Source organism: Quercus robur, chromosome 12 (genome assembly GCF_932294415.1).
Source record: "Quercus robur chromosome 12, dhQueRobu3.1, whole genome shotgun sequence".
Taxonomy (NCBI): Eukaryota; Viridiplantae; Streptophyta; class Magnoliopsida; order Fagales; family Fagaceae; genus Quercus; species Quercus robur.
This window is the reverse complement of record NC_065545.1, coordinates 18,170,621-18,193,880: the sequence shown is the minus strand read 5'-3', so window position 1 is coordinate 18,193,880 and position 23,260 is coordinate 18,170,621. Positions and strand designations below refer to the sequence as shown.

The 23,260-nt window shown below is 33.1% G+C and overlaps 3 protein-coding genes across 3 annotated transcripts; 2 read left to right on the top strand and 1 right to left on the bottom strand.

Annotated features, from left to right (window-relative positions):
* Window positions 1–6,707: 6,707 nt before the first annotated feature.
* LOC126709870 (bidirectional sugar transporter NEC1-like) lies at window positions 6,708–8,594 on the bottom strand. Its single transcript, XM_050410235.1, has 6 exons — window positions 8,289–8,594; window positions 8,150–8,186; window positions 7,833–8,043; window positions 7,574–7,738; window positions 7,337–7,456; window positions 6,708–7,227 (listed from the first exon to the last, which is right to left on the bottom strand). Exons 1-6 carry the CDS (start codon window positions 8,335–8,337, stop codon window positions 6,979–6,981), a joined length of 831 nt encoding a protein of 276 aa, XP_050266192.1. The 5' UTR covers window positions 8,338–8,594; the 3' UTR covers window positions 6,708–6,978.
* A 5,793-nt stretch (window positions 8,595–14,387) lies between these two features.
* Window positions 14,388–15,968, top strand: LOC126710090 (CASP-like protein 1E1). The gene is made up of 2 exons (XM_050410471.1): window positions 14,388–14,734; window positions 15,365–15,968. The coding sequence occupies exons 1-2, from the start codon at window positions 14,514–14,516 to the stop codon at window positions 15,708–15,710; spliced, it is 567 nt and encodes a 188-aa protein (XP_050266428.1). The 5' UTR covers window positions 14,388–14,513; the 3' UTR covers window positions 15,711–15,968.
* Window positions 15,969–21,487: 5,519 nt separating this feature from the next.
* LOC126708225 (uncharacterized) lies at window positions 21,488–22,423 on the top strand. Its single transcript, XM_050408027.1, has 2 exons — window positions 21,488–21,813; window positions 22,003–22,423. Exons 1-2 carry the CDS (start codon window positions 21,488–21,490, stop codon window positions 22,421–22,423), a joined length of 747 nt encoding a protein of 248 aa, XP_050263984.1.
* Window positions 22,424–23,260: the final 837 nt, after the last annotated feature.

Below are 23,260 nucleotides of genomic sequence, written 5' to 3'. Positions count from 1 at the left end.
AGCGTCATTTCCTAAGCCTCTGTGGGGCGGGCTTTTGTATCTACGTTTGTGATGGTGTTCTTCATGATAGGAAAAAGATTCGTTGGGTGGAGTTCTTGACCTTTGCTTATAACTTGCCTTTTCTTCACCTTCAGAGGAAACGTTAGAGTTGGAGGGGGTTCGTTCTCGCTGTGCATGGCGCAGCTTCTTTTTTAACTAGTAAATCTCCAGTTGCATGGTTCTGTTATGTTGCTCTTGAGAGACGTGACTTCCAACTTGAGAGTGGCTTCTGTTTATATGCGTAGTATGTATGCTCCCCTCACGATCTCTCCTACGTTCAAGATTAAGGAAGTTATCATGTCTTTGGGACCTCATGGACTCTTGTTGTTGGGGACCTGATCCTACCATAGTTGACCGTTGCACTCACTATCACACAAATTCTTCCCACAGACAGCGCTAATTGTAGGGACACGTTTTGAAGCTCAAACCCAAAATATAAAGGGATATGGGCCCAGTGAGCCCAACACAATAAATTTGTAGAGACTGGGTTGGAGAACTAGGCCCTAATGAGTTGGACAACAGATAGAATAGGTTTGAAAGATAATCAAACAAAAACCAGAAGGATTGACCTAAATAAATTCACTCTCGGCCTGGTTCGAGGAGGTAAGTTCTAGTGTATATTAATTGGAAACAATTACAAATACGATTTTGCTTGCTACAGTGCTTTCTCCTCCTTTTTTCCGATCCCATATCCATGGAGGATCTTTTACATTATATATCTTCTTTTTCGTTATCTTGATCCTACATTTGTTGATCATTTAAGCCACTACTTGAGTGCTTATCCCATCAGACACCTTCTCTGGCTTTCTATGAGTTGCGGTAGCCAAGGCAACACTATTCAGGGGTCTTCTCCACATAAATGCAGTTAGAAAGTTAGCTGCAGGGCATTTAATGTGGTGACAGCAGCTTTTCCTTAGATATTTCCTAACTTCCACTCTTCTAGTATGTTCACGATACATGTCCTTCTCAGCGAAACTTCCTAGAAGGTCACTTTGAGTAATAGAATATACGTTTGACCTATACTTTGTTTATCCGAGGAGACACTCCTCCTCGGACCACCTTTCTTAACATTTTTACTTGCATGTTACTTATGAGACTTTGAACTTAACACCCTCACTATTGTTTATTCATCCTCGGACCAATCAACGTCCTCGGCCAAAACCCAAGACCCAATATACAATTTTTGGCCCTTATCCCTACAAGTGTTATGCATGGAGAAAGGTTAATGATTTTAATATTTGGTACAAATGCATAACACTCATCATGATCATACTCCTAAGTATTTTTGTGATTGAAAAATGTAGTAATCCAAATTTATAATGGATGCAAATTATTAACTTTTATCAAAAAAATAGAAGAGCTTCTGAATACGCACATGAGCGCGTGCTTAGAGGCTAGTTTTATTTAGGGTAAAATGCAAAACTGACTCTCTAAGTTTTTTCAGATTTCATTTCAGTTCTCTAACTTTGCTTTTGTTCATTTCAGTCCTCTAACTTTCAAGTTTATTCAATTAAGGCTTTTCCATAAACTTTTGTTATATGTTGTGGTTAATTTTTTAATTTTATAAATTAAAAAAAATCAATTAATGATTGAAAAATATTTTCCAGATTTTTTTTTTCAAAAATTTTTAACAAAAGTTAACAGAAAAGCCTTAATTGAATAAATCTGAAACTTAGAGGACTAAAATGATTGAAAGCAAAATTAGAGGACTGAAATGAAATCTAAAGAAAGTTGGAGGGCCAGTTTTACATTTTAGCCTTTTATTTAAGGAAGCCAATTAAAGCATTCAAAAATTATCAAAAGCATTCAAAATCAAACTCAACAATTTATTTTGATACAATATCAAAATCATATAACCTTTTACATGGCATTGAAAAACAACATATGTTCAATATTCATATACATATTTATCAACAAAAAATAAAATATCCATATGCATACAAAAATAATAAAGAGAAATGAACTAAATGTGTCAGCTGCATTCTAAACCATCAAAAGAACATTTGTGTGTAGCCTTCTTTATTTCACACACTCTATGCACATTTTTATATGCTTTTTAGTTTCTTTTTCCCCCCTTTTCTTTTGGATTTCCTAATAGTTTCTATTGGCATATAGGTTCACATTAAAAGAAAGTGTTCTAAAAAAAATTCACATACGTGAATAACATGAAACTAATAGAAAATACTCAATGTAGTGAGCATATTTTATAAAAACTTTTTAAAGATTCAATAACTTGGGCACCTAGCCTGCAGATGAAGAATTCAAATAGAAACTTTGTGTTAATCTTGTGAGACACTTTGAAACAACATCATTCTAAACAAAAAGGAAACTAAAAAAAAAAAAAAAATGAAAAACTTTTCTAGATAGCCATTAACAGAAGCCAAAATGAAGAAATATAAATAAAGGGAACCAAAAGAAAGATCTCATTTGTTATATTAGATGCAAAATTATTGAATTCAAAAAAAAAAAAAAAAAAAAGAGAGAGAGAGAGAAAGAAAGAACAGTTTGACATTAAAGAAGAGAAATAAATACCAAACAAATAGAAATTGTCATGTGGCAAGAGACAACCAAATACATATTCTGAAGTCAGGATTTCACTAAATAGATGTTAATTGGTTGTTGGTGAGATATTGACAAAGCAAGAGGGGCTAGTGGCTTGAAACATAATCGCGTTTATGTTGTGCCCTTCTTGATCTGGTGGAAGCATGATATCAAGGGAATGGCTGTGACAGTAACATCTCATTATCACAAATACACGTTTGAGAGGCATTTAATATAAGAAACCAAAACAAATATTTAAAAACAATAATTGAATATATGAGATAGGAAAACTTAAATAAAAAAAAAAAAGAAGAAAATATTCGGATAAGTAAAAGAAAATTATTTGCTCATATATACTTATCCGGTCAGGTAATCAAGTCTATTTCCAACAAAGCAATTTATACATATCCAAATTTGTTTAGTTTGATATTTCCAGAAGAAGAAGAAGGATATAGCTTCAAACTCAAAAAATAAAAAATGGAAATGTAAAAGTTAATAAAAGTTGTTCTCAGGAAGTTAATAGAGCAGTTTAAAAACCAACGTGAGTGTATTGGGAGTGTGATCCTATTTTATAGATAATGTTTTACGTGGAAGTAAATATATATATATATATATATATATATTTTTTTTTTGCAATAATGGCATTTGTTTTTTTTTTTTAATCAGTAGATGTATTTTTACAAATAAACGTATGTTTGTTTTAATTTTTTTTAATAAATAGATAAAGTAATTTTTTTTTTGAGAAATAGATAAAGTAATTTGAAAACCATCAAAAGAGTGGTTCTGTTTAGGCAATGTTTTAGTGGGAGTTAAAGATGTATTTTTACTAAGTTGGCCCTATTTAAATGTAGGTTGTAGGGATATTTTGGAACAAAAAAAAATCCGGTCCAAATAGGGGAAACCCCTTAAATAATAGCATAGATGAAGATACAAATTGTCTTTTTTTATTTTTTTATTTTTTATTTTTTTTTATGAGAGAAAATAAAAATTGTTATTGGTACGTAAAAAAATAATATTGGTGAGCTAAATTTGAACTAGTTAAAAATTGTTAACACATCCATGTAAATTGATACATTTTTTAAAATCTTGAGTTCAACTTGAAATTCACAAAACTGTATGGTTTAATTTATAGTAGTTTTATATTTTAAGGGTTCAACACCTTAACTTAAACTTTTGGAATTGTATGATTTAATTTACTTTAAGATTTAAAATATAATTTGTCTTAATTACTATTATTATTTATAGCATCTATAACAAGAAAATTTTGTATCCTAGGGTTTAAATTGATACGTTTTTTTTTTTTTTTTAAATCCTGAGTTCAACTTGAAATTCACAAAACTGTATGGTTTAATTTATAGTAGTTTTATATTTTAAGGGTTCAACACTTTAACTTAAACTTTTGGAATTATATGATTTAATTTATTTTAAGATTTAAAATATAATGTCTTAATTATTATTATTATTATTTATAGAATTTATAACAAGAAAATTTTGAAGTACATATTCTATGTAATGACTTAATTTAATTTATAGGTTTTTTTTTTTTACTCAATGAATTATTTGCAAGCGAATAGTTTCTTTTTCTTCCAAATAACTTGCAACATATATACATTTTTACAACTATGTTTACCAAATGACTTGAATGAGAGACTTTTTTCACTAAACTATGACTTAAATTCAAACAATATAATTTGATGAGTTTATGCATAGATTGTTTTATTTACCAAAAAAACTGTAGAGTTTTTTTTTTTTTTTAAAATAACTTCTGAACAACTTATCGCGCATAGATTTTCTACATTGCACAACTTGTAGTACAATACCTCACTTGCTAACTATACAAAGGAACAAACAAAATATGGAGGAAACTAAGGACAAAATAATTTGTGGGAAATTTCAAAATATAGAGCAGTTTTTTGTTTTTGGTTGCAAGATGCATCTAATTTTTTATCAGCTACCTAAAATTAGTGCTTGTGCCACACAGGAAAAGTGCAACTTTGAAATCGATAATTAATAGTCCCAAAATAAAAGCTTTGTTAAAATAGAAGATGTCCACATTGCGTATTAGTATAACTCTTTTAGCTAGAAATAAATGGCACATACAAGACATGTACATAACAGTACAACACAAACAATATTATCTTGTAAAGGTGAATTAAATTCAATATAATTATGCGTTTGAAAGATTCAATACAGTGGCCATAACATAGTAACTTTCAAGTTTTTGCAATACAAAAAAAGTCGTATTGTATGGTGGCATGCCTAGTATGAATGGATAGTGAGAGCTAATTTGCCAATCAAGGTACATTCCTTAATTTTGCTTTTCTCTTATAATCTAGTGGGGATCCAAGTAAGTCCTCTTAAACTCGAAGGAATTCCAACGTGGGATTGATAAATGAAGAAAGTCATACCATTTTTTCTTTCTTTCTTTCGGCTATCTCATGCCAATAATTAAACACAAGGTTGGATGCAGCAACTAGATTCCGTAAAGTATATTACTTGGTTAACAAAGGGATCAAAGTAACTAGCCAATCATGACCATGAAGTTCACATCGACTTAGTTAATTTGTGTATATGCTATTTTGGTTGAACCGTTTCACATGTAAGTTAGATATGAACAAAATACATATTGCTGTTGATTTCTTAAATACATGGTAACGTTTGGATGGAGAATTTACCAAAAATGAAAAAAGAAGGTGCAAGGAAACAAGGAACAATAATTATATAAACCAAAATACATTTTTGGGCCTTTTCACGCTTTAACAATTGGAATTGTTTTTATTTTGATTCTTAACATTTTAAAAGTTTCAATTTGTCCCTTAAAAGTTTGGTTTCGTTTTCAAAAAAACCTTGTTATCCATATCTATTACCATTAGTAGTTTTATATATTGTTATGTGCCAAAAGGACCTCGATATATAACCCATTTAACGCAGGGCCTTTAAGAAATTGAACCATGTGTTAAGGGTGAAAATGAAACTTTTTAAAACGTTAAGGGATAAAATGAAAACATCAAACGGAATGGGCCAAAAATATATTTTAGTCTTTTTTTTTTTTTTTTTTTTTTTTTTTTACATAATGCCATGGTTTGCTATGGCTTTGTTTTGTCTTTTTTTGGTCCAAGCATATGGGTGATGTAGTTTGTTACGATAGTTTACATAAAATGAGTGATGTGACTCAAAGCTAATCTGACAATAAATTGTAAAATTATTAATTGAAATGGAACCAAATGTTTAGGGTCAAATAATCAAAATAAGATCAAATATTAAGAACCAAAAGTATACTGTAGTCATTTCTATAAGATCAAAGACAAGTAGGCATCGATATGGATCATTAAGGCAGTGTGCGTAATTATCTTCATATCCCTAAAGTAATATATGTAAATTAAAATCACATAAAAGTATTTGTAGTAAAAGAAAAAAGTATGAAGTATCTGCTATTTATAATTTATATCACTACCCACTCAATTTCATTTGTTTTTTTTTTTTTTTTCTTTCTTTAGTAGCAAATAAACAATGTAATGTAATAGTCCATTTAGATTTCACTAAAACAAATATCATTTTTTTTTTAAAATTTATGAATAAGCAAATTTCATTCCTCAATAAACAATTACAAAGTAAACAATATTTGTACAGCTGATTCCACACTTCAAAAGAATTCAATTTTGAATTTATATTATTGAGTGTGCGTTTGCCTAACGCGTTTTGTGTTTTAAATCCTGGGTCCCATGGCAATAAGTTTTGAGCTAGCTTAAAAAACGCGCATTTTGCCTATCCTGAGTTCCATGGCAATAAGTTTGCCTAACATGCGTTTTGCGTTTTATCTATTAAAAATTATTCGTTACAGTATTTTTAATAATAACTTTTCAGTTTTCAGTAAAATAAACAATATCCAAACAGACCCTAAAGGAGATTATTTTTTCAAATTGAGCCAATGACCATGCATGTGGTGGGCCGGTGGCTATTTCTTTTCCTCTTGTATTTCATAATTTTCATTGCCACATAAACATAATCAAATTTAAGTACGAGGATATACATACTTCATTAAAATGTGACAGTGAGTCGGGAAATCTTAGACAGACACACTTTGATCAATTTTGAACTTGAAATCTAGTAAGAGATGGAGAAAACCATTGGACTAAGAAGTTATACTTAATTTTATAATTAATAGTTGTTTGAAATAGTTGACATAAGCCTTATAAACTGATTCATTGAATACTAGTAAGTCGGACAACACCAATAATGAAGGTCTGTAAGAAACAACAAGAACCTGACCCTAAAAACAGAAACAACAGAAACGCCTTGCGTTTTTCTTTTGCCAAACCACTCCTCTAGAACCAAGTAGAAGCTTTTATTTTTTTTGCATTTGGGCAATACATGTCTTGTTCACTTCATTGTGGGTACTCACACATTTAATTCAGCTGCCTCAGTAGTTGCATCACCAATCCCTTTACCTATTTTAGACTCTTGCGTTTGATTCATGGCATTGAGTTTCCCTGGCGTCTCGTCTGTGCACAGTTCGATGCTGGGTATGGTGCCATTTGGAGCATCTTCAACCTTAAATTCTGGCAACACAACGTTCTTCTTATCCTTGTAAATGATGTACAGTATCATCTGAGCAATTCCGAATGTGAAACCTAGTATGTTTGGTGTCTAATAACACAAAACAAGAAGAAACAAATTAATGAATTTCTAAGCAAAGAAATTAAGGGAAAGAATAAAGTATAACATTAAACAAAGAGAACTAGCTAAGGCACTTTACCGCAACATAGAAATCATCTATCAATAAACCATAGGAGAACCACATTGTAGCACAAATCGTCAAGAAAAATGACAGTGAAAAGGGCATGAATTCCACACTCTTTGTTTTTATAACCAGTCTCTGAAAAACACACACAATAGACAAAATTTTAAAAAGTAAAAAACCACAACAAATGGTGAAGTTAATGGAATACTTAAAGCAGAACATATATAATTTGTATTTGTGTAAGAAATTTACCATGATACTAAGAGGAGCAGCAAAAACACAGACTGAAAAGATTGCACACATCCATCCAACAACTGTGAGCCTCAAATAACTTTGCTTAATTAGGAGGGAGGTGCAAAGCACAATCATCCCAAAAAGTCCTAGGTTAAAAAAGGCAAGCAGTTTTGCGGTATAAATCTGTAGAGAGAGAAACAAATCATATGTCATAAACCTATAATAAAAACAACATGATTATCATATATGAAAACATGTTAAGAGTAAGAAATAGTACCCTAGCTCTCCCTGGTGCATATATCATGAATATGATAAGGTATATGGACTCAATGGCACACCCAATGGAATTGATGGTGATTAGCATAATAGCCCGGTTCTTTAAGTATCCATAGTAAAGGGTTAACATTGCACTAAATAGTGCTACTGAATAAGGCAGTGATTGGAACCCCTCTGTTGATTTTTTCTTGCATATCCTAGAAAAAGTTGGCCTAACAAGAAAAAGGTAATGAAGGAAACAATGATGTAAATGCAACTTCATATAAGCTTATATATGAGAGAGAGAGAGAGAGAGAGAGAGAGAGAGAGAGCGCTTACAGTGGTGCAAGGTATACGAGGAAGGACACAATATTACCTGTATAGGATGAGAAATAGAGAATAGCATTAGAGAATGATAGTATATATAACTGAATTCAGGAAAGTTTGGTAATGAAGGAGAGAAAATTAAGGTAAGTACCAAGGAGGCCGAAAACAAAAGCCAAATGAACAGCATGAATGGTTGCCATTCTTGATGTGAAGCCCTTTTGGATTCTAAGGATGGAGAGGTTGTTGAGGATCAACAAAAGAGCTTGGCATAACTCTTGGTATTGGGTGCTTATTTATATATGAGACGAAAAGGTGTTGCTAAGGGTGGCATGCCATATTTCCATGCATGAATTATGAATATTTTTTTTTTGCTTTTGGTTATTTGGCTCTGGGTTGTTAAAGAAATAATGATTGAGGGAATTTGCGGGCCAGAACTAGAGAAGCTCTATTATTGCCATTTTTGAAACTTAATTTCTAGGTTTTTCACTTATTCTTCTCTATAACTCCTGAAACTTCACTAGATAGCTGCTTTAGGAGCCGTTTAGGATCTTCCTTCTTTTTTTTTTTTTTTTTTATTTATTGAGGAAACGTTTAGGATCTTCCTTGTTAGCCTAGGTGACTAAATGAAAATTGCTTTATCAAAATATATCAAAAAGTTTATGTACACAGCATTTTTCATGTTGACATGGCTAATTGTAAATTTGCAGTTAGTGTACAATTAAATGGTATTACTCACGTGAAAGTAGTGTTGTTCTAATCAAAATAAGTGAAACAACAAGAATATTGTGTCCCTAACAATATTATTCAATAAAATATATACGTTCACTAGCAATTCTTCTTAAACTGAATATTGGAGCTATTCTAATGTTTGATTTTTGGGGATATGTTACATTAGAACTTTATCATATGAACATTTCATCTGTAATTATCTTCTTTCTTTAGAGGAATGTTGAAATTTCAACTTTCAATTTATCTGTAATTATCAGTATATATGCCCCTCATGTTCATTTGGTTCATAATGCCATTGAAAATGAAATGGTACAGTTTGATAGTACAGAATTAAAAATAAAAGAAGCCTTGGAATCAATAACCAAAAAGATAAATTCCATAGCTTTATTTAAAATTTTTTTAATGAATCAAATAAATTCCATATCTTGCTCTAATTGGGATTTACACATGGTATTTGGGACCGTGTATGAGTGGCTAAAATGTGACTAGAAAGTGAGCGTGTCGAGTCATTCGATACGTGTAATAATGAGTAGTTGTGGAAATAATAGAGAGTTTGTTTTGCATTTATTCCCAAAGCCCTTTTTTGAGGGATTGGAATTAGCATGTGAGATGAGAGGGGTCCACTAGCGGTACATACGTTACGTTTAAATTGGTCACAACCAATTCATGACTGGCATCCACGTCTAGACTAATTTGCTTTTGCTCCTATAGGCTCTATTCTTACAAAAAGCAAGGGCCATTTTTAAAAAAAAAAAAAATTGTCTACTTATGCATATATCAGCAAGAACCTCATTTCTAAATCCAATGTGAAATCTTATAATGATGGAATTTGCAAAGATTGCATTGCCAATTTAATTTTAAAACCAATCAAGAAAAAAAAAAAAAAAAAAAAAGCAGCTAGCATCCCTTAACACATCATGTGAGGGAAGGTGATGAGAGAAATATGTTGGATCATTGTTGCCCCGTCCCTCTCTTGTCTCTTATTTGGGGCTGAAAAACCTCGCATGGATTTGGAGTGGGCGTGGGATTGGAGTGGGCAAATCAGGATGAGACAGGTTGGAGGTATTTTTCTATACTTAAGGAAACATAGTCGTGTGTGTATTAAAAGAAAGATGAAGCAAACGTTTTAAGGATGGTAATAAAATATGTAAATTAAAATAAATGGAATAAATATATATATACACGTTCAGGAAAAAGCAAAGTGAGACGAGGAGAGGCTAGCGAAACCAATCTTTGCCCTGTTACATCTTCAGGAAGAATTAATAAAAATTGTGCCAAACATAACGGAATAAGACAAGCCAGACGGGACAGGAAAATTTTGTGGAAAAGCATATGGTATATTGAACTATTGATATGACTTTGGGCGCATGAAATAATTTACCAATAAAAGAAATAAGGATCACTTGGTTGAATTTGTTGGTTTATTGTTTCTTGCAGGTCATAGAAACCGGTGGTGTTATGAACTCTTAGTTTTGAGCTTTCATTCTCCCATTAAATTTCATTTATACATTATTTCTATCTCAGTTTCAATTTTTGCAATAGTTTTTGTGTGTGTGTGCAATACATTAATTATGGATTTATAGTAGGAAAAAGATTACTTGCAACTTGCAATTAGAATTCCACATACTCCTTTCTCAAAAAGAATTCCACATACTCGTTTGTGTAATCTAGATCAACCTAATACATTCCCATGGGATTCAACATATTACTACCACACAACACTCTCACTCAATCATATAATCCAATCAATACGATCATGGGAATCATAATTATGTAGTTAATTTCTTTTTTCTTAGAACTTCATAGTTTGCATTAACTATTATCAGTACATATATAGTATACTATGACTTATATCCTCATTTGCATTGGTATCTATGGAATAACACATGCCGTACACGCTTAATTATTTTATTTATAAGATTATTATATCAAACTGGATTTTACTAAATAGAGTCCTAGAGGATGTGTCATCCACATATTGACAATAAAGCATATTCAAATCTCGAGTTGTTTAACAAGCTAAATTTAGCACAATGATGCGTTTTTCCTTCGTTTAGATCAATAATTTCATGACAATCAGGACGTGTGCAATTATTTGTTTTTCTTTGCCAGAGAGAAAGAGAGAGAGAGATGGGTTTTAAGTTTTACACTTTTATGATACTACTATAATGAGGTGGGACTAGTGAATCAAGAATCAGAAAATGCCCTAATAAATTACTTGATATTAAAGGGTGAGCAAAGAGATCACTCAAAAGCTAAATAAAGGATTTCGAAAACGTGATTCACATATATTCAATTTGCTTACTTAATGTCCAAATAATTCATAATAATGACCTGTGATAGAATATTCAGGTCCTTCAAATTAGTCAAAAATAATTTGCCTGGTTCTCTAATTAGACATTTGCTTATTTGCATCTACTAGGACAACTGCTAATAGACGATTGTTTCGTTCACATCTTTCACTTCATGACTTTCTTGTCATTCAGATTTAGCACCAACATGACCATCATAATCGATCTGATATATTTTCTAAATGTTTCTAGACTTCTATGAAATTAATTAAAAAAAAATTAAAGAGTGAAGTCGGATTATAAAGGCATAGTAGAAAGTAGAAACATTGTTCATCATAAATATTGTAAGATTTTTATTTTATTTTTATTTTTTTTGGTCCTAAAATATTACAATAATGGGTCAATGTTTTAGAATAAACCAGTAAGTAGTGCACGGGAAAGATGGTCATTCACTAGTTTATTGGAATTTGGTTCAATGTTTGATTCTAAATAATTTTATTATGAACAATTAAAATAAATATGATAGTATGAAAGAATTTCATATACTTATTGTGGGGCCAGAGAATTTGTGATCCCGGCCCACTTTCCATTAGGGTCTAAGTCCCACGCCGAGGAGAGGTGTTGCCGAGGACATGCAACGAAAGTCCAAATGGCTTAGAGATATAGCCGAGGACGATCTTGTCCTCGGCGTCCCAAAACCTAGAAGGAAGGAACGGCATGCTATCAAAGGCGGCCGCCAGAGCGCTCCCAGAAGGAAAGGCGAGTACATTGTAGGAGTAGTTCAAGGAAAACTGTCACCTCTGCATTGAATGCGCCAACAAACGTCCTGACCGCCTTAATGGAGAAAGGACCCCTAAACAGTGTGGCGACAAAGAACAAGGGAAAGACTGCCATTACTGCAATTAAGTACTCTGTGCCTAACAGAGCCATGCTTTTTAGCTTTTACAACCACTTTGGGTATGGGCTGATAAGACAAGTATCAGCCCTATAAAGCTGAACCTATACGTGGACGTTCGAGGGAGGGGAAAAGCTAGTATAAAAGGAAAGTGATGTATCGCCAAAGAGAAACCTAGCACAAAAGGGGTTATAAGAATATTAAACCCCTTGGACGAGGGCCAAGAACTAGAGCCACCCAGGCCGTGCCGAGGAGAGCGTCTTCTTGGATACGCTCAGTTCACCCCTGTGCGATCATCATGAACACCATAACTAACAATTGTCCGTTTACCAAGGCCTAGCCTTTTAGCCCACTCTCTACAAATTTATTGTTTGAGCCTTTAACGTTCGAACCCAATACATCAATTTGGGGTCGTTACAAATTGAGTCCCTACACTTATCAGTTTGACGTATATATTAAATAATCTAAATGCTATATTTTGATTAGTAATATCCAAATTTATTGAGTATTTAAGAAAAAAAATGTGAATTTTTATCCTAGAAAAATTGACTGAGTTGATAAACTAGTTTTACATATTTTTTGATTGAGTTTGATTCACCCAAATCCAATGAATTAAATAGTTTAATTTGATTCAATTATCTTAACAAATCAAAGGGGTTTGGAGTCTTTGGACAGTAAATAATAAGATTGATTCATGATTTAACCAATCCAACCTGATCAATTGTGATTTTTTTTATTAACAAAAACCTTTAATTATTTGACTTAATTGGTAAATTCTCCCTGTGCTGGGTTTGCTTCTTCCAGTTTGATCTTTGGGTAGCCTTGCTTAATATAATTCTGTTATCTATAAGCTGTAAGGCATAATTTAGCCTTCATCTAAACTTCTCCTATTTTAGTTTTACTTGTCCATTGTAACAGGTGACCCAAAAAAAAAAAAAAATGGGTGGGAAAAAAATCCCAGAGCCCATATAGCCAAATGCCTTTCCTAATTATGTAAACATAATTTAATAACAGTGTCATATCACTATAAGTTCTTGTTATGATTACTGAGACAAAGTTTGGCTGTAAGTCCCATTAAAAAAAACTAACATAGCTATATATTTTGAAAATTTAACCCATTAAATATTATGTTTTTAATACGTATATCAAATTTTGTGTCAATCAAATACTATTTACTATTTAATTTAAAAACTTATTTTAAACTTAAAATTTAAAATTTTGATTGATGACATAGTTATTAATATTTAATTTTATGAAATTTTTTACAAACTTGCAGGATATATATAAAAAATAATGTTATCAAATGATAAATTTGTTAAAATTCACATTTAAATGATAAATATTGAGCAGAACTATAGCAAAATTTTGCATTTTAAATAACTATAAACCCATATTGATGGGCTGTACTTTTGGATTGAAGCCCATAATTTTCTTTAGTGTGACGGCCCAGTCAGACCCTAGATCTAAATTATGTGCAAACTGCAAGGTACTTTGAGAATGGACCATTCGGTGTGCAGGTGTAGATAATAATGGACGAAATTAATATGGATTAATTAAACAAGTCTAGCATGTTTGATACAGTTTAGTTTTGAACCTACAATCCCTTGTCACATTCAGAGTAACCTCCAACAAATGCAAAATCATATATGATTGTGACAACACATTCTTGTGGGTCCTCAAGTAAGTAGACTATTCACACACGAACCCAACCTTGTGGTTAGATTCTTTTATGGGTTGAGTTTTTGAATTCAAATCTTTGGGGTTGACGACATGACCGTTGGTTTGGTTTAAGAACTATTACTTTGCATGGTTTGAAATCACTAATAAATTCCTTTTGATGTGGTTGAGGGGATGAGGCTATGACTTAACCAATGCAGATTGCATCGGCTCCTCTAATACTTGATATTAAAGCCACTCAAATAATGTTAGAAATACAAAATATTTCAAAATTACTAAGATGATAAGTTTCTGTGAGAGATGCATTATTTTCATACGAAAACTTTTATTTACGCTAATCACTGCATGACAATATGCCACTTTAACAAATGTGAAAAAACATTTGTGTCTTTAGACTACGCAGACCATCAGGGTTCATTTCAAAATAAGTCCCATAACTTTCCCAAGACCTAAATATTTTAGCTATCACCTTCTAGTCTTCTACTCTTCTACGTGACATGAATAATTCTAGGTAGTTTAATTAGCCTGCAAGTGTGACTGTTACTAAACCTTTTTACCAAATGAACTGGCATAGTTTTCACTATGTTGTTCATGGTTATTTAAAACAAGCATATGACTTGTCTTCAATGCTAGCTTTTACTTCCCTCACTTTCCCACCTACTCTCTCCCAATATCTTATTTACATTGATGCAGTCTTTCACCCTCTCGTATAACTCTTTGCCTTTGCTCTACTCTCTTTATTTTCTTTCTCTTGTAGAACTAGTAGTACAGCAAGCACAACAACATGGATGGAGTGAGGAGTGATGTGAAGGTGGTAGAGAGTCCAAGGAGAGTAAGGGTTTTTGATGCCTTCCTGAGACTTTTTGCGTTGGCCTTTACACTGGTTGCAGCAGTTGTGGTGGGTGTTAGCAAGGAGACCGAGATTGTTCCTATCACTATTACACCAAGCTTACCCACCTTGCATCTTCAATTCACTGCAAAGTGGCAGTATATGTCTGCTTTTGTGTAAGCTTGTCTCAAACTTGTTTCTTGTTTATATTTGCTATGGTTCATTTCATTATTCCATGTAGAACTTTTTGGATCCCTAGCCACTACTGCACTGAAAATAGTCCAATCATTGATCTTCTATTTCCGAAGAAATCAAACCATGTGTTTGTTTATACTATTGAGGTCATCATAAACTCTATAGCTTTCATCTCAAAAATACAAATAAAAGAAAGTGCATTATGTAATATAACAAAAAGTTTTATGGTTTTGAAGATATATGCTTTTAAAGAATCCTTTTATTTTTAATGTTTTCGTTAAGCATTTGGTATTTGACAATACAAATGTTATGACAACTAATGCGTATGTGATAGCCTGATAAGCACATACTGAAAAGAGTCATTAAAATTTAAGATGTCCAATAAGTTTAGGGACAATATTTTGTATAATGTATTTCATAACTACTGATGTGACCATACGTGATTGATGCATAAAAAAGTTTATTAGTATATTTTTGTGAAAATGTTCTTTCCGATTATAACTTGTCATCTTCCCATGTTCTGAAAGAGATTATGTTAATCACAGTATTCTAAGAATTGCTTTGGTATCAAATAGGGACCCTAATTCTTTATTACCCTTGCAAATATATAGGTACTTCTTGGTATCAAATGCCATAGCATGTTCATATGCAGCAGCATCTTTGTTATACTCATTGGCAGTCAGCTCAAGCTTCAACCAAGATGCAGTAGTATTGGTATTAAGCATTCTAGACCTTGTCATAATGGCACTACTCTTCTCTGCAAATGGTGCAGCGGCTGCTATTGGAATCATTGGCCGTGACGGGAACTCACACGTGCAATGGAGAAAGGTGTGTGATATGTTTGGTGCCTTTTGTCACCACTTCACTGCTGCCTTAGTTCTGTCCCTGATTGGTTCTTCCGCCTTTCTTTTGCTTGTGGCCTTTGCTGTTTTGGGACTTCACAAGAAACCAAAATGAAAAATAGGGTTGTTGGTAAATTAATTATACGAAGTTAGGTTTGGTGTAAGAAAGCTTGTTATGTGCTGGTACTTTACTAGTAGTAAATGTATGTGCGACTTGGCATTCAAAAGTTAAAAAAGAAGTAGAAGAAAGGACTAGTAAATGCTTTTCTGTGTGCTAATTGAATTCGATGCCAAACAGCTGGTAGGTGTGGTTTATTAATTGCTACTTCTATGCAGAACCGGATAACTAATAATGGAGTCTTTTTTATATTTATATATTAATTAAATTAATATTTATTTAATATTTTTATATTATAATACATTTCATTTAAAATTTATCTTTTTTTGCCTTTTGAGATGCAAATTGACTAATAAAATATTTGTATTCAAGTTCTTCTAATATCTCATTTTCAATCAATAATATAGCTAATTCACTTCATCTTTCTTGGGATATTGTCCATCTTAGATATGATTTTATTAATTTTAATTTTGAAAAACTTCTTTATGCAAAAGCTATTATAACAAGTATTGTTAGTAAAATCCTATAAGCAATGTATGTATTTGAAAATGAATCTAATCTTTTTATATAATTTAGTATGTCAATTAGAGTATAATATTTTATTTGTAAAATTTCTTTTAAAACGTTTAACTTTGAAAATAAATCTAAACCATCAATATCATAATAAACATCACGTTTGAGAAAATCTTCAAGTTTAAGACAGTATTTTTGTAAACTATCATCATCTAGTGGCTTCAATTTTGTGAAGTTAAATAGAAAACCAAAAATATCTTCATATATTTGAAATTGTTCCAATCTATTCTCAATTGAACTAATTGCTTTATCTACTATATATAAGAAATAATTAATTCTAAAAGATTCTTTAGCAGAATGTGTTGTCTCATTATGAATATTTTCATCAAATTGTTTCTTTCTATGAATTATACGTTTCTCACGAAATACAAGTTCTATTTCCATTTCTAATGCAATTTTTTTAGATGAATTCATTGTAGATGTGAATCCATTTTCTCATTATTTTCATTTTCTTCTAAATTATTTTGAAGTTCATTATCAAGATTTGTTGTATTGCAAAATTGAACATCATTGTTATCTTGCAATTGTATTATTTCATTATCTTCTAACTCTTTTTGGTGAATTTCTTACTCATTTGTGATATTTTCATCTAAATTTTGTTTATTACTAGTAACAAATTTATCCATTAATCCTTTTTGAGACTCAATTAATTTTTCTTCTTTATTTCTTTTTTAAAGTTTTTCATATCTAGATGCATATTTTCTAGTAGACATTTCTAATCAAACAATATATTTATAAAGACTAAAATAAAAAATAACTTTCAAGTGTACAGCAAATGAGAAATAGAACCTGATTTATATATAAAGTATTGTTGTAGTTTCACCGAACAATAACAAGTTTTTAGCAATCTCAACCTGCATAAATAAAGACTTATTCAATATATTACCACTAACTAAATATATATATATATATATATATATATATATATGAACACAAGATTAAAATTAAAAAAAAAAAAAAAATTTAAGCACAAGCATAACAAAAATTTAAGCACAGCTATAACACAAAGCTTATTAATAAGACCCACCCACAAAAAAACACAAAACAAATCCGATCTATAACCCAAAAAAAAAAAACACAGGCTTTATTAAAAAAGAAAAAACTTGAAAGCCCAAACAAAAGTGAAATGTCCAGGCAGCCATAAACAAAACAGGCCCAAATGCCTAATCTTATTATCTTAACAAATTAAATGAAGAGAAAGCCAACTAGCCAAGCGAAGCGCCATATATTTATACCTGATACGGTGAGCAGTTGAGAGAGGTGGACAGTAGAGAATTAGATTTAGAGAAAGAATGAGAGAGGCGGAGAAAGCTTGCTTGAGCAGTTGAGAGAGGCAGTCCAAGCGGAGGAAGCTTGCTTGAGCAGTTGAGAACAGTGGAGAGAATATCAGAGAAAGAATAAGAGACAGAGAGAGGCGGAGAGCAGAGGGAACGGTAAAATTTTTAGGGATTTGAGTTGTTTTATTTGTTTGGATTTGTGATTGTTTTGTGGTTAATCTCTTAAACCAGATTTGTAGTTTATCTTGTTGATTTTTGGTTTGTCTAGAGGATAATAATGTTATTTTTGGGTAATGATTTTGTTTAGAACCAATGTTTAACGGATCTACCAAAATTTTTGTTTTTTGGTTAAAAGGATGTGCTAAATTTTTGTAATTCATCTGAAACTTTTTTTTTTTTTTTTTTGGGGCCCCCCTTCCACTTGGGGGCCTTAGGCAATTGCCTAATTGGCCTAGTGGAAGGGCGGCCCTACTTCTATGAAACAGTTGCAATATAGTATGAACTTGATTATTTTGGATATCACATGGAAGAGCAGGATAGGACTAACATAGATTTAGAAAGTTTTTTTTTTTTTTTAATTTTTTTTAATTTTTAGAAAGTTACAATATCCTGCTAACCCTACAATTTTTCTTTCCCCTTTAGATCTCCAAACACTTTATGCATGTATGAAAAAATGTCAATTAAATTCCAAGACTCTTGACAGAAAGTTACTAATGTGGTAATGTTGTTATTTGTTATAATTCTCTTACCACAAGTGAGGGAGGGAAAATTGAACCCAAATTTTTGACATAAAGATAATTTGAATAATTTCATCCAACCACAAAACTTTTAACATAAAATCTAAAGTTAAAAATAACGCAAATTGGTATATCTCATGATTCAAAATATGTTGGCTTTTAGACTAAGTAATTAACAATACTTCTCCACAAAGTTTGGGTGATAAGATAAGCTATCCAATGGCCTGCCCTAAATTCACGTAGAGAGAGTTGTTTTAGTCAATATGCGAAGCCACACTATGTTGGGAGGGCCCCCAAATTTATGAAAATTTCTTTTTTTAATGTATGTATGTTTTAAACAGTTATAAAGATGGACAAAATTTAACTACAAAATTGGTTGTAGTCTAAGACTTCATACTCAATAAAATAGACATTATTACATATTTTGAAAATCTAATAGTTGAATTGCATGTTCTTTACACTCTTAATACACATAAAATTTTGTGTCAATCGGATATTATTTACTATATGATCTATAAGTTTATATTTTATGCGTAATTTTAAACTATAAAAACTTACAATTTAAATCATTTATTGATAACATAACTATTGATCTTCAATTTTCTAAAAATCTTGCAAGTATAAAGAATATAATAAGAAGATGTATTCCAAGGGTGGACTTACCAAAATTCGCCTTCAATACAAAGATATTGAGTAAGGTTATAGCCATAGGCTACAATAAATTTTGTAGTAAATTTTGTCTTTACACATATTCCACGTCCAATGAGCAACCAAAGGTAACTTTTGTAAGGAAATATCAAACTACATGGAACCAGAACGCTCTCTCTCTCTCTCTCGCGAAGAACAAGAGGAACTAGCATGTAGCAAGAACAAGGTCAAAGACGTGAGTCATGCTGGTTACTATGATGATCTTAGCTTGAACCCAGTGTCACCTACTTACGCTGAGGGGTCTTAGAGCCAAAATGCTTCATTTAAGGATAAACTTTTGGGGGATGTTCCTAGGGCTTTTATGCAAGCTTTCTGCCTTGAAGATGCTATGGAAGATGACGTTGAATCTGATGGTGAAGTGGAGACACTTAGGCAAGGTCTTGTTGCGGTGAGATTCTCTAGGGAATTTAAGCAAGAGTTTCGGAAGCCATGGACGAGAGCTTTCATCGTAAAGGTGTATGGACGTACCGTGGGGCTAAAGTTTCTCCAGGTTAAGCTCTTGGCTTTATGGAAACCAGTAGGGAGATTGGAGCGTGTGGATTTAGGCCATGGGTTTTTCCTCACAAGAATTTCCCTTAGGGAGGATTTTAAAAATGTATTGAGGAAGGGTCCGTGGTTTGTGGGTGATCATTTCCTCTCCATTAGACCTTGAGAGTCGGATTTTAAGCTTGCTTTAGCAAATGTGTCTTCCATTGCTGTTTAGGTCAGATTAAATGAACTTCTCATTGAGTACTACAATGCGAAGGTGTTGAATCACATTGGGAAAGCCATTGGAAACATCCTAAGAATCGATACTTTTAAGGCGACTGAAAGTAGAGGGAGATTTGCAAGAATTCGTATTCAAGTGGATGTGGAGAAACCTTTGATAACTGTGATTATGATAGGGAAATTAGAACAACAAATTAGCTACAGAGGTATTCAAAAACTCTATTTTGGATGTGGACGTATAGGCCACAGGAAGGAAAATTGCCCTTATTTTGTTCGGCAAGCACCGCTGTCCGTGGAGGAGGGGAGAAATGAGCAAGGTGATTGGAGGTTTAGCTCACACGAGAAGCGTGTGCCTAACAGTCTGAAGGGGATGAAGGGGACCACTAAAGCAGTGCATGAACCTGAGCAAGGGACTGTGCATGAAGACTTGTATGGGTTGTGGGTAGTGGTTACATGTAGAAAGAAAGGGACAAAAAATCAGAGGAGTGGTGGGACCCCACCTGGATTGACTAAGGATTTTGTCTTCAAAAGTACTGTTAATGTAGAGGCTGGAAGTCCGGTTAGGGTTGAAGTGCAAGTTGGGCCAACTAGAGAGAGTAAAAGGAAGTTATCTTCCTCGGTAGCATTGCATAAGGCCCAAATAGAGGTTGTGGTTCAAAGTATTGGAAAGAAGCCTTTTCAACAGGCCTAACCCAGCTCGGCCCGAAACTATAAGGTAGGGGAGACAAAAACTCAAACAGGTCGGACTCTATCTACACAGAGCTCCTTACGATCAAACACGGTTAAGGGTAAAAAGGAGATAGCTTAGAGTAGGGCGAGCCAAGGGCAGTTTTTTAGCACCGGTGAAGGTAGGAATTCCAAGCTCGGCACCAGCAGTCAGTAAAGGGAAGGTGCTTTTGTTGGATTGAGTGAGGGAAGAAGCTGCAAAGGCAAGACCGAAAACTCCTGAACTCGTTTAGCTCATAGCCACCACGACATTAGAGATGGGTAGTAAATGTGGAAGGCGCTATAGTGAAGATTCCGAATTTTGTCTTGACCGTGATTCGACCATCCTGAACCATGGGTGGTTCAGCGCCAAGATCAAGGAGCCTTGGAGTGTCTTACGGAGCGGGGTATGCTAGAGGGGCATCTGATAGCTACATTCACAATGGGGAAAAGCCTGCCATGAGTCTGATTCAAGTTTTCTATCCAATAGTGGGCTTCAATCTACTGTTAGCCTTACAGGAATTGGATATGGGGGTTCTACAGCACATGGCAACATTGTAACCAGGAGAGGGTCAGACGAGGGAGGTCTTGAAGCAGACCAGATGGAACTTGAGGGAGGAGGCGAAGCTGAGGCCTCTCTATGATGAATGCCCTACCCCATCTTATAAGTTTTCTGATGAATGTTATAATTTGGAATTATAGGGGGGCTTTGAAGCCCTCTTTTAAGAAACGTGTCAGAGAGTTGGTGCAGATTTATGATCCAGCTATTCTTATTGTCATGGAGACCCATGTTGGGGGAGACAGAGCAAGGGAAATCATGGACTTGTTGCCTTTTGATAGAGCTATCCACACTATCACCATTGGCTATGCTGAAGGCCTTTAGGTCCTGTGGAATGATGACAAGGTTGACATATCTTTACTTTCTAGCACAGAGCAGGAAATCCGCACTTAGGTGAAGGTACGTTTCACTAAGAACAGCTGGTTACTTTTTGCTGTGTATGCTAGCCCTAGGAGTTCCGAAAGGCAAATTTTATGGAATCTGATGAGTGTTGCTGAGTTGTAAAATATGCCTTGGGTAATAGCAGGTGATTTTAATGAACCTCTTATAAATGAGGATAAATTTGGGGGAAGAGCGGTGAGTGTTAGTAGGTCGCTCTTATTTAAAGAATGTTTAGATAAATGCAACATGATTGATATTGGTTTTTTGCGTCCTCGTTTCACTTGGACTAATAGGAGGGAGGTTCAGGCTTTGATTAAGGAGAGATTTGATAGGTATTTTGTGAATCCTAGCTGGGTTTTGATGTATCCAGAAGCTAAAGTAACTCATCTCACTCGATGCCACTCGGATCATTGCCCAGTTTTTGTTGGAGATGTAGTCGAGATGCCATGTTGGTAAGGTTCGTCCTTTAGATTTCAGACTGCTTGGTTGCTAGATCCTACCTTTCCTCTGCTTGTGCATCAGGCGTGGGAAAGTAATAATAACCTGGAGGCTGCAATTAGTTGTTTTACTCTTAAAGCTAGGGAGTGGAATAAAAACTAGTTTGGCAATATTTTCATTTGGAAAAAGAACTTGATGTCAAGGATCAATGGTATTCAGAGGGCCCTAGCCTTAAAACCTTCTACTTTCCTTGTTAATTTGGAAAATGAGCTCCTTAAGGAGTTGGATGTAGTGCTGAATCAAGAAGAGGAATTATGGGCTTTGAAATCCAGGGTGAATTGGATGATTCAGGATGACCGTAATACTTCCGTTTATCATGTCTCAACTCTTGTTAAAAGGAAGAGGAATAAAATTATGGCAATCAAGGATGCAGTGGGTGATTGGATTCATGAGGAAGATGATATCAAGTTTTTTATTAGAAGTGGTTTCAATAAAATTTACTTGCCTTCCCTTTCTTGTGTACCAAAAACAGACCCTACTAAATCGTCTTGGCAACCTAAGCTTACGGAGGTGGAGAGGGAGTGTCACGACCCAAATCCATGGAACATGAATTCAGATGCATGACTAACCTACTAAACTTATATAACTCCATAAACATAATTAATCCAAAATAAATTAATACTCCAAAGAAACAATACTCTTAAAAACCTCTTACAACAATCTAAACTCCACAAATTGGAAATAATCTCTATTGTATAAAACATAAATTACAAAATAAAGGTAACTAAAATTCTATAAGTCTTCAAGTAATACTGAAATCGCCTACAACTTCCATGCTCTACCTTGCACCTTACAAAGCGATCCAAAGGTTCTATATTCCCAACTACACTTTAATTTGAAAAATAGTAATTGATGGGGTGAGCCACACATCTAGTAAGTAATTATACAGAATATACAACGGAATAGAGTCAAGCAAAGCACGAGTATTTTGATTTTTTTCACAAACTCATTCAATGGTATCAAAAATAATTATTCCAAAACATATAATGAATCACTTAATACATATATAATCACATCTCAAAATCATTAGAAAACACATACATATAATTGATCAGAGAACAATGTCATATATACTCATCACATATTCTCACATACAATCCTGTGAGTGGATACTAACATCTAACCCCTGCTGGTAAGGGATCAACACATATTCTCACATATAATTCTGTGAGTGGAATTACACATTTATCTGATCAATTCTAAAAACATTCATTTTGAGTCACATATCACAAAACAAACTATATGCAAAATAGAATAATTTTCTTAATATTAACAATTATTCCAAATATAAATGCGTAGCGAATATCACAATAACGAATGGAACATAAATCAAAGGATGCTTGACTCTCTTAGTGAATGAATAAGAACGAAAGAGTTTATATAAATATTTTTACAATTCTT

Excerpts from the sequence above, each read along its gene's own strand:
- LOC126709870 (XM_050410235.1), bottom strand. The coding sequence starts at position 8,337 with ATGGCAACCATTCATGCTGTTCATTTGGCTTTTGTTTTCGGCCTCCTT. Across the intron at positions 8,044-8,149 it reads CTCGTATACCTTGCACCACT|GCCAACTTTTTCTAGGATAT; the intron begins GTAAGCGCTCTC and ends TTTTCTTGTTAG. Across the intron at positions 7,739-7,832 it reads ATGCACCAGGGAGAGCTAGG|ATTTATACCGCAAAACTGCT; the intron begins GTACTATTTCTT and ends CTCTCTCTACAG.
- LOC126710090 (XM_050410471.1), top strand. The coding sequence starts at position 14,514 with ATGGATGGAGTGAGGAGTGATGTGAAGGTGGTAGAGAGTCCAAGGAGA. Across the intron at positions 14,735-15,364 it reads CAGTATATGTCTGCTTTTGT|GTACTTCTTGGTATCAAATG; the intron begins GTAAGCTTGTCT and ends GCAAATATATAG.
- LOC126708225 (XM_050408027.1), top strand. The coding sequence starts at position 21,488 with ATGCCTTGGGTAATAGCAGGTGATTTTAATGAACCTCTTATAAATGAG. Across the intron at positions 21,814-22,002 it reads GTAGTCGAGATGCCATGTTG|GATCAATGGTATTCAGAGGG; the intron begins GTAAGGTTCGTC and ends CTTGATGTCAAG.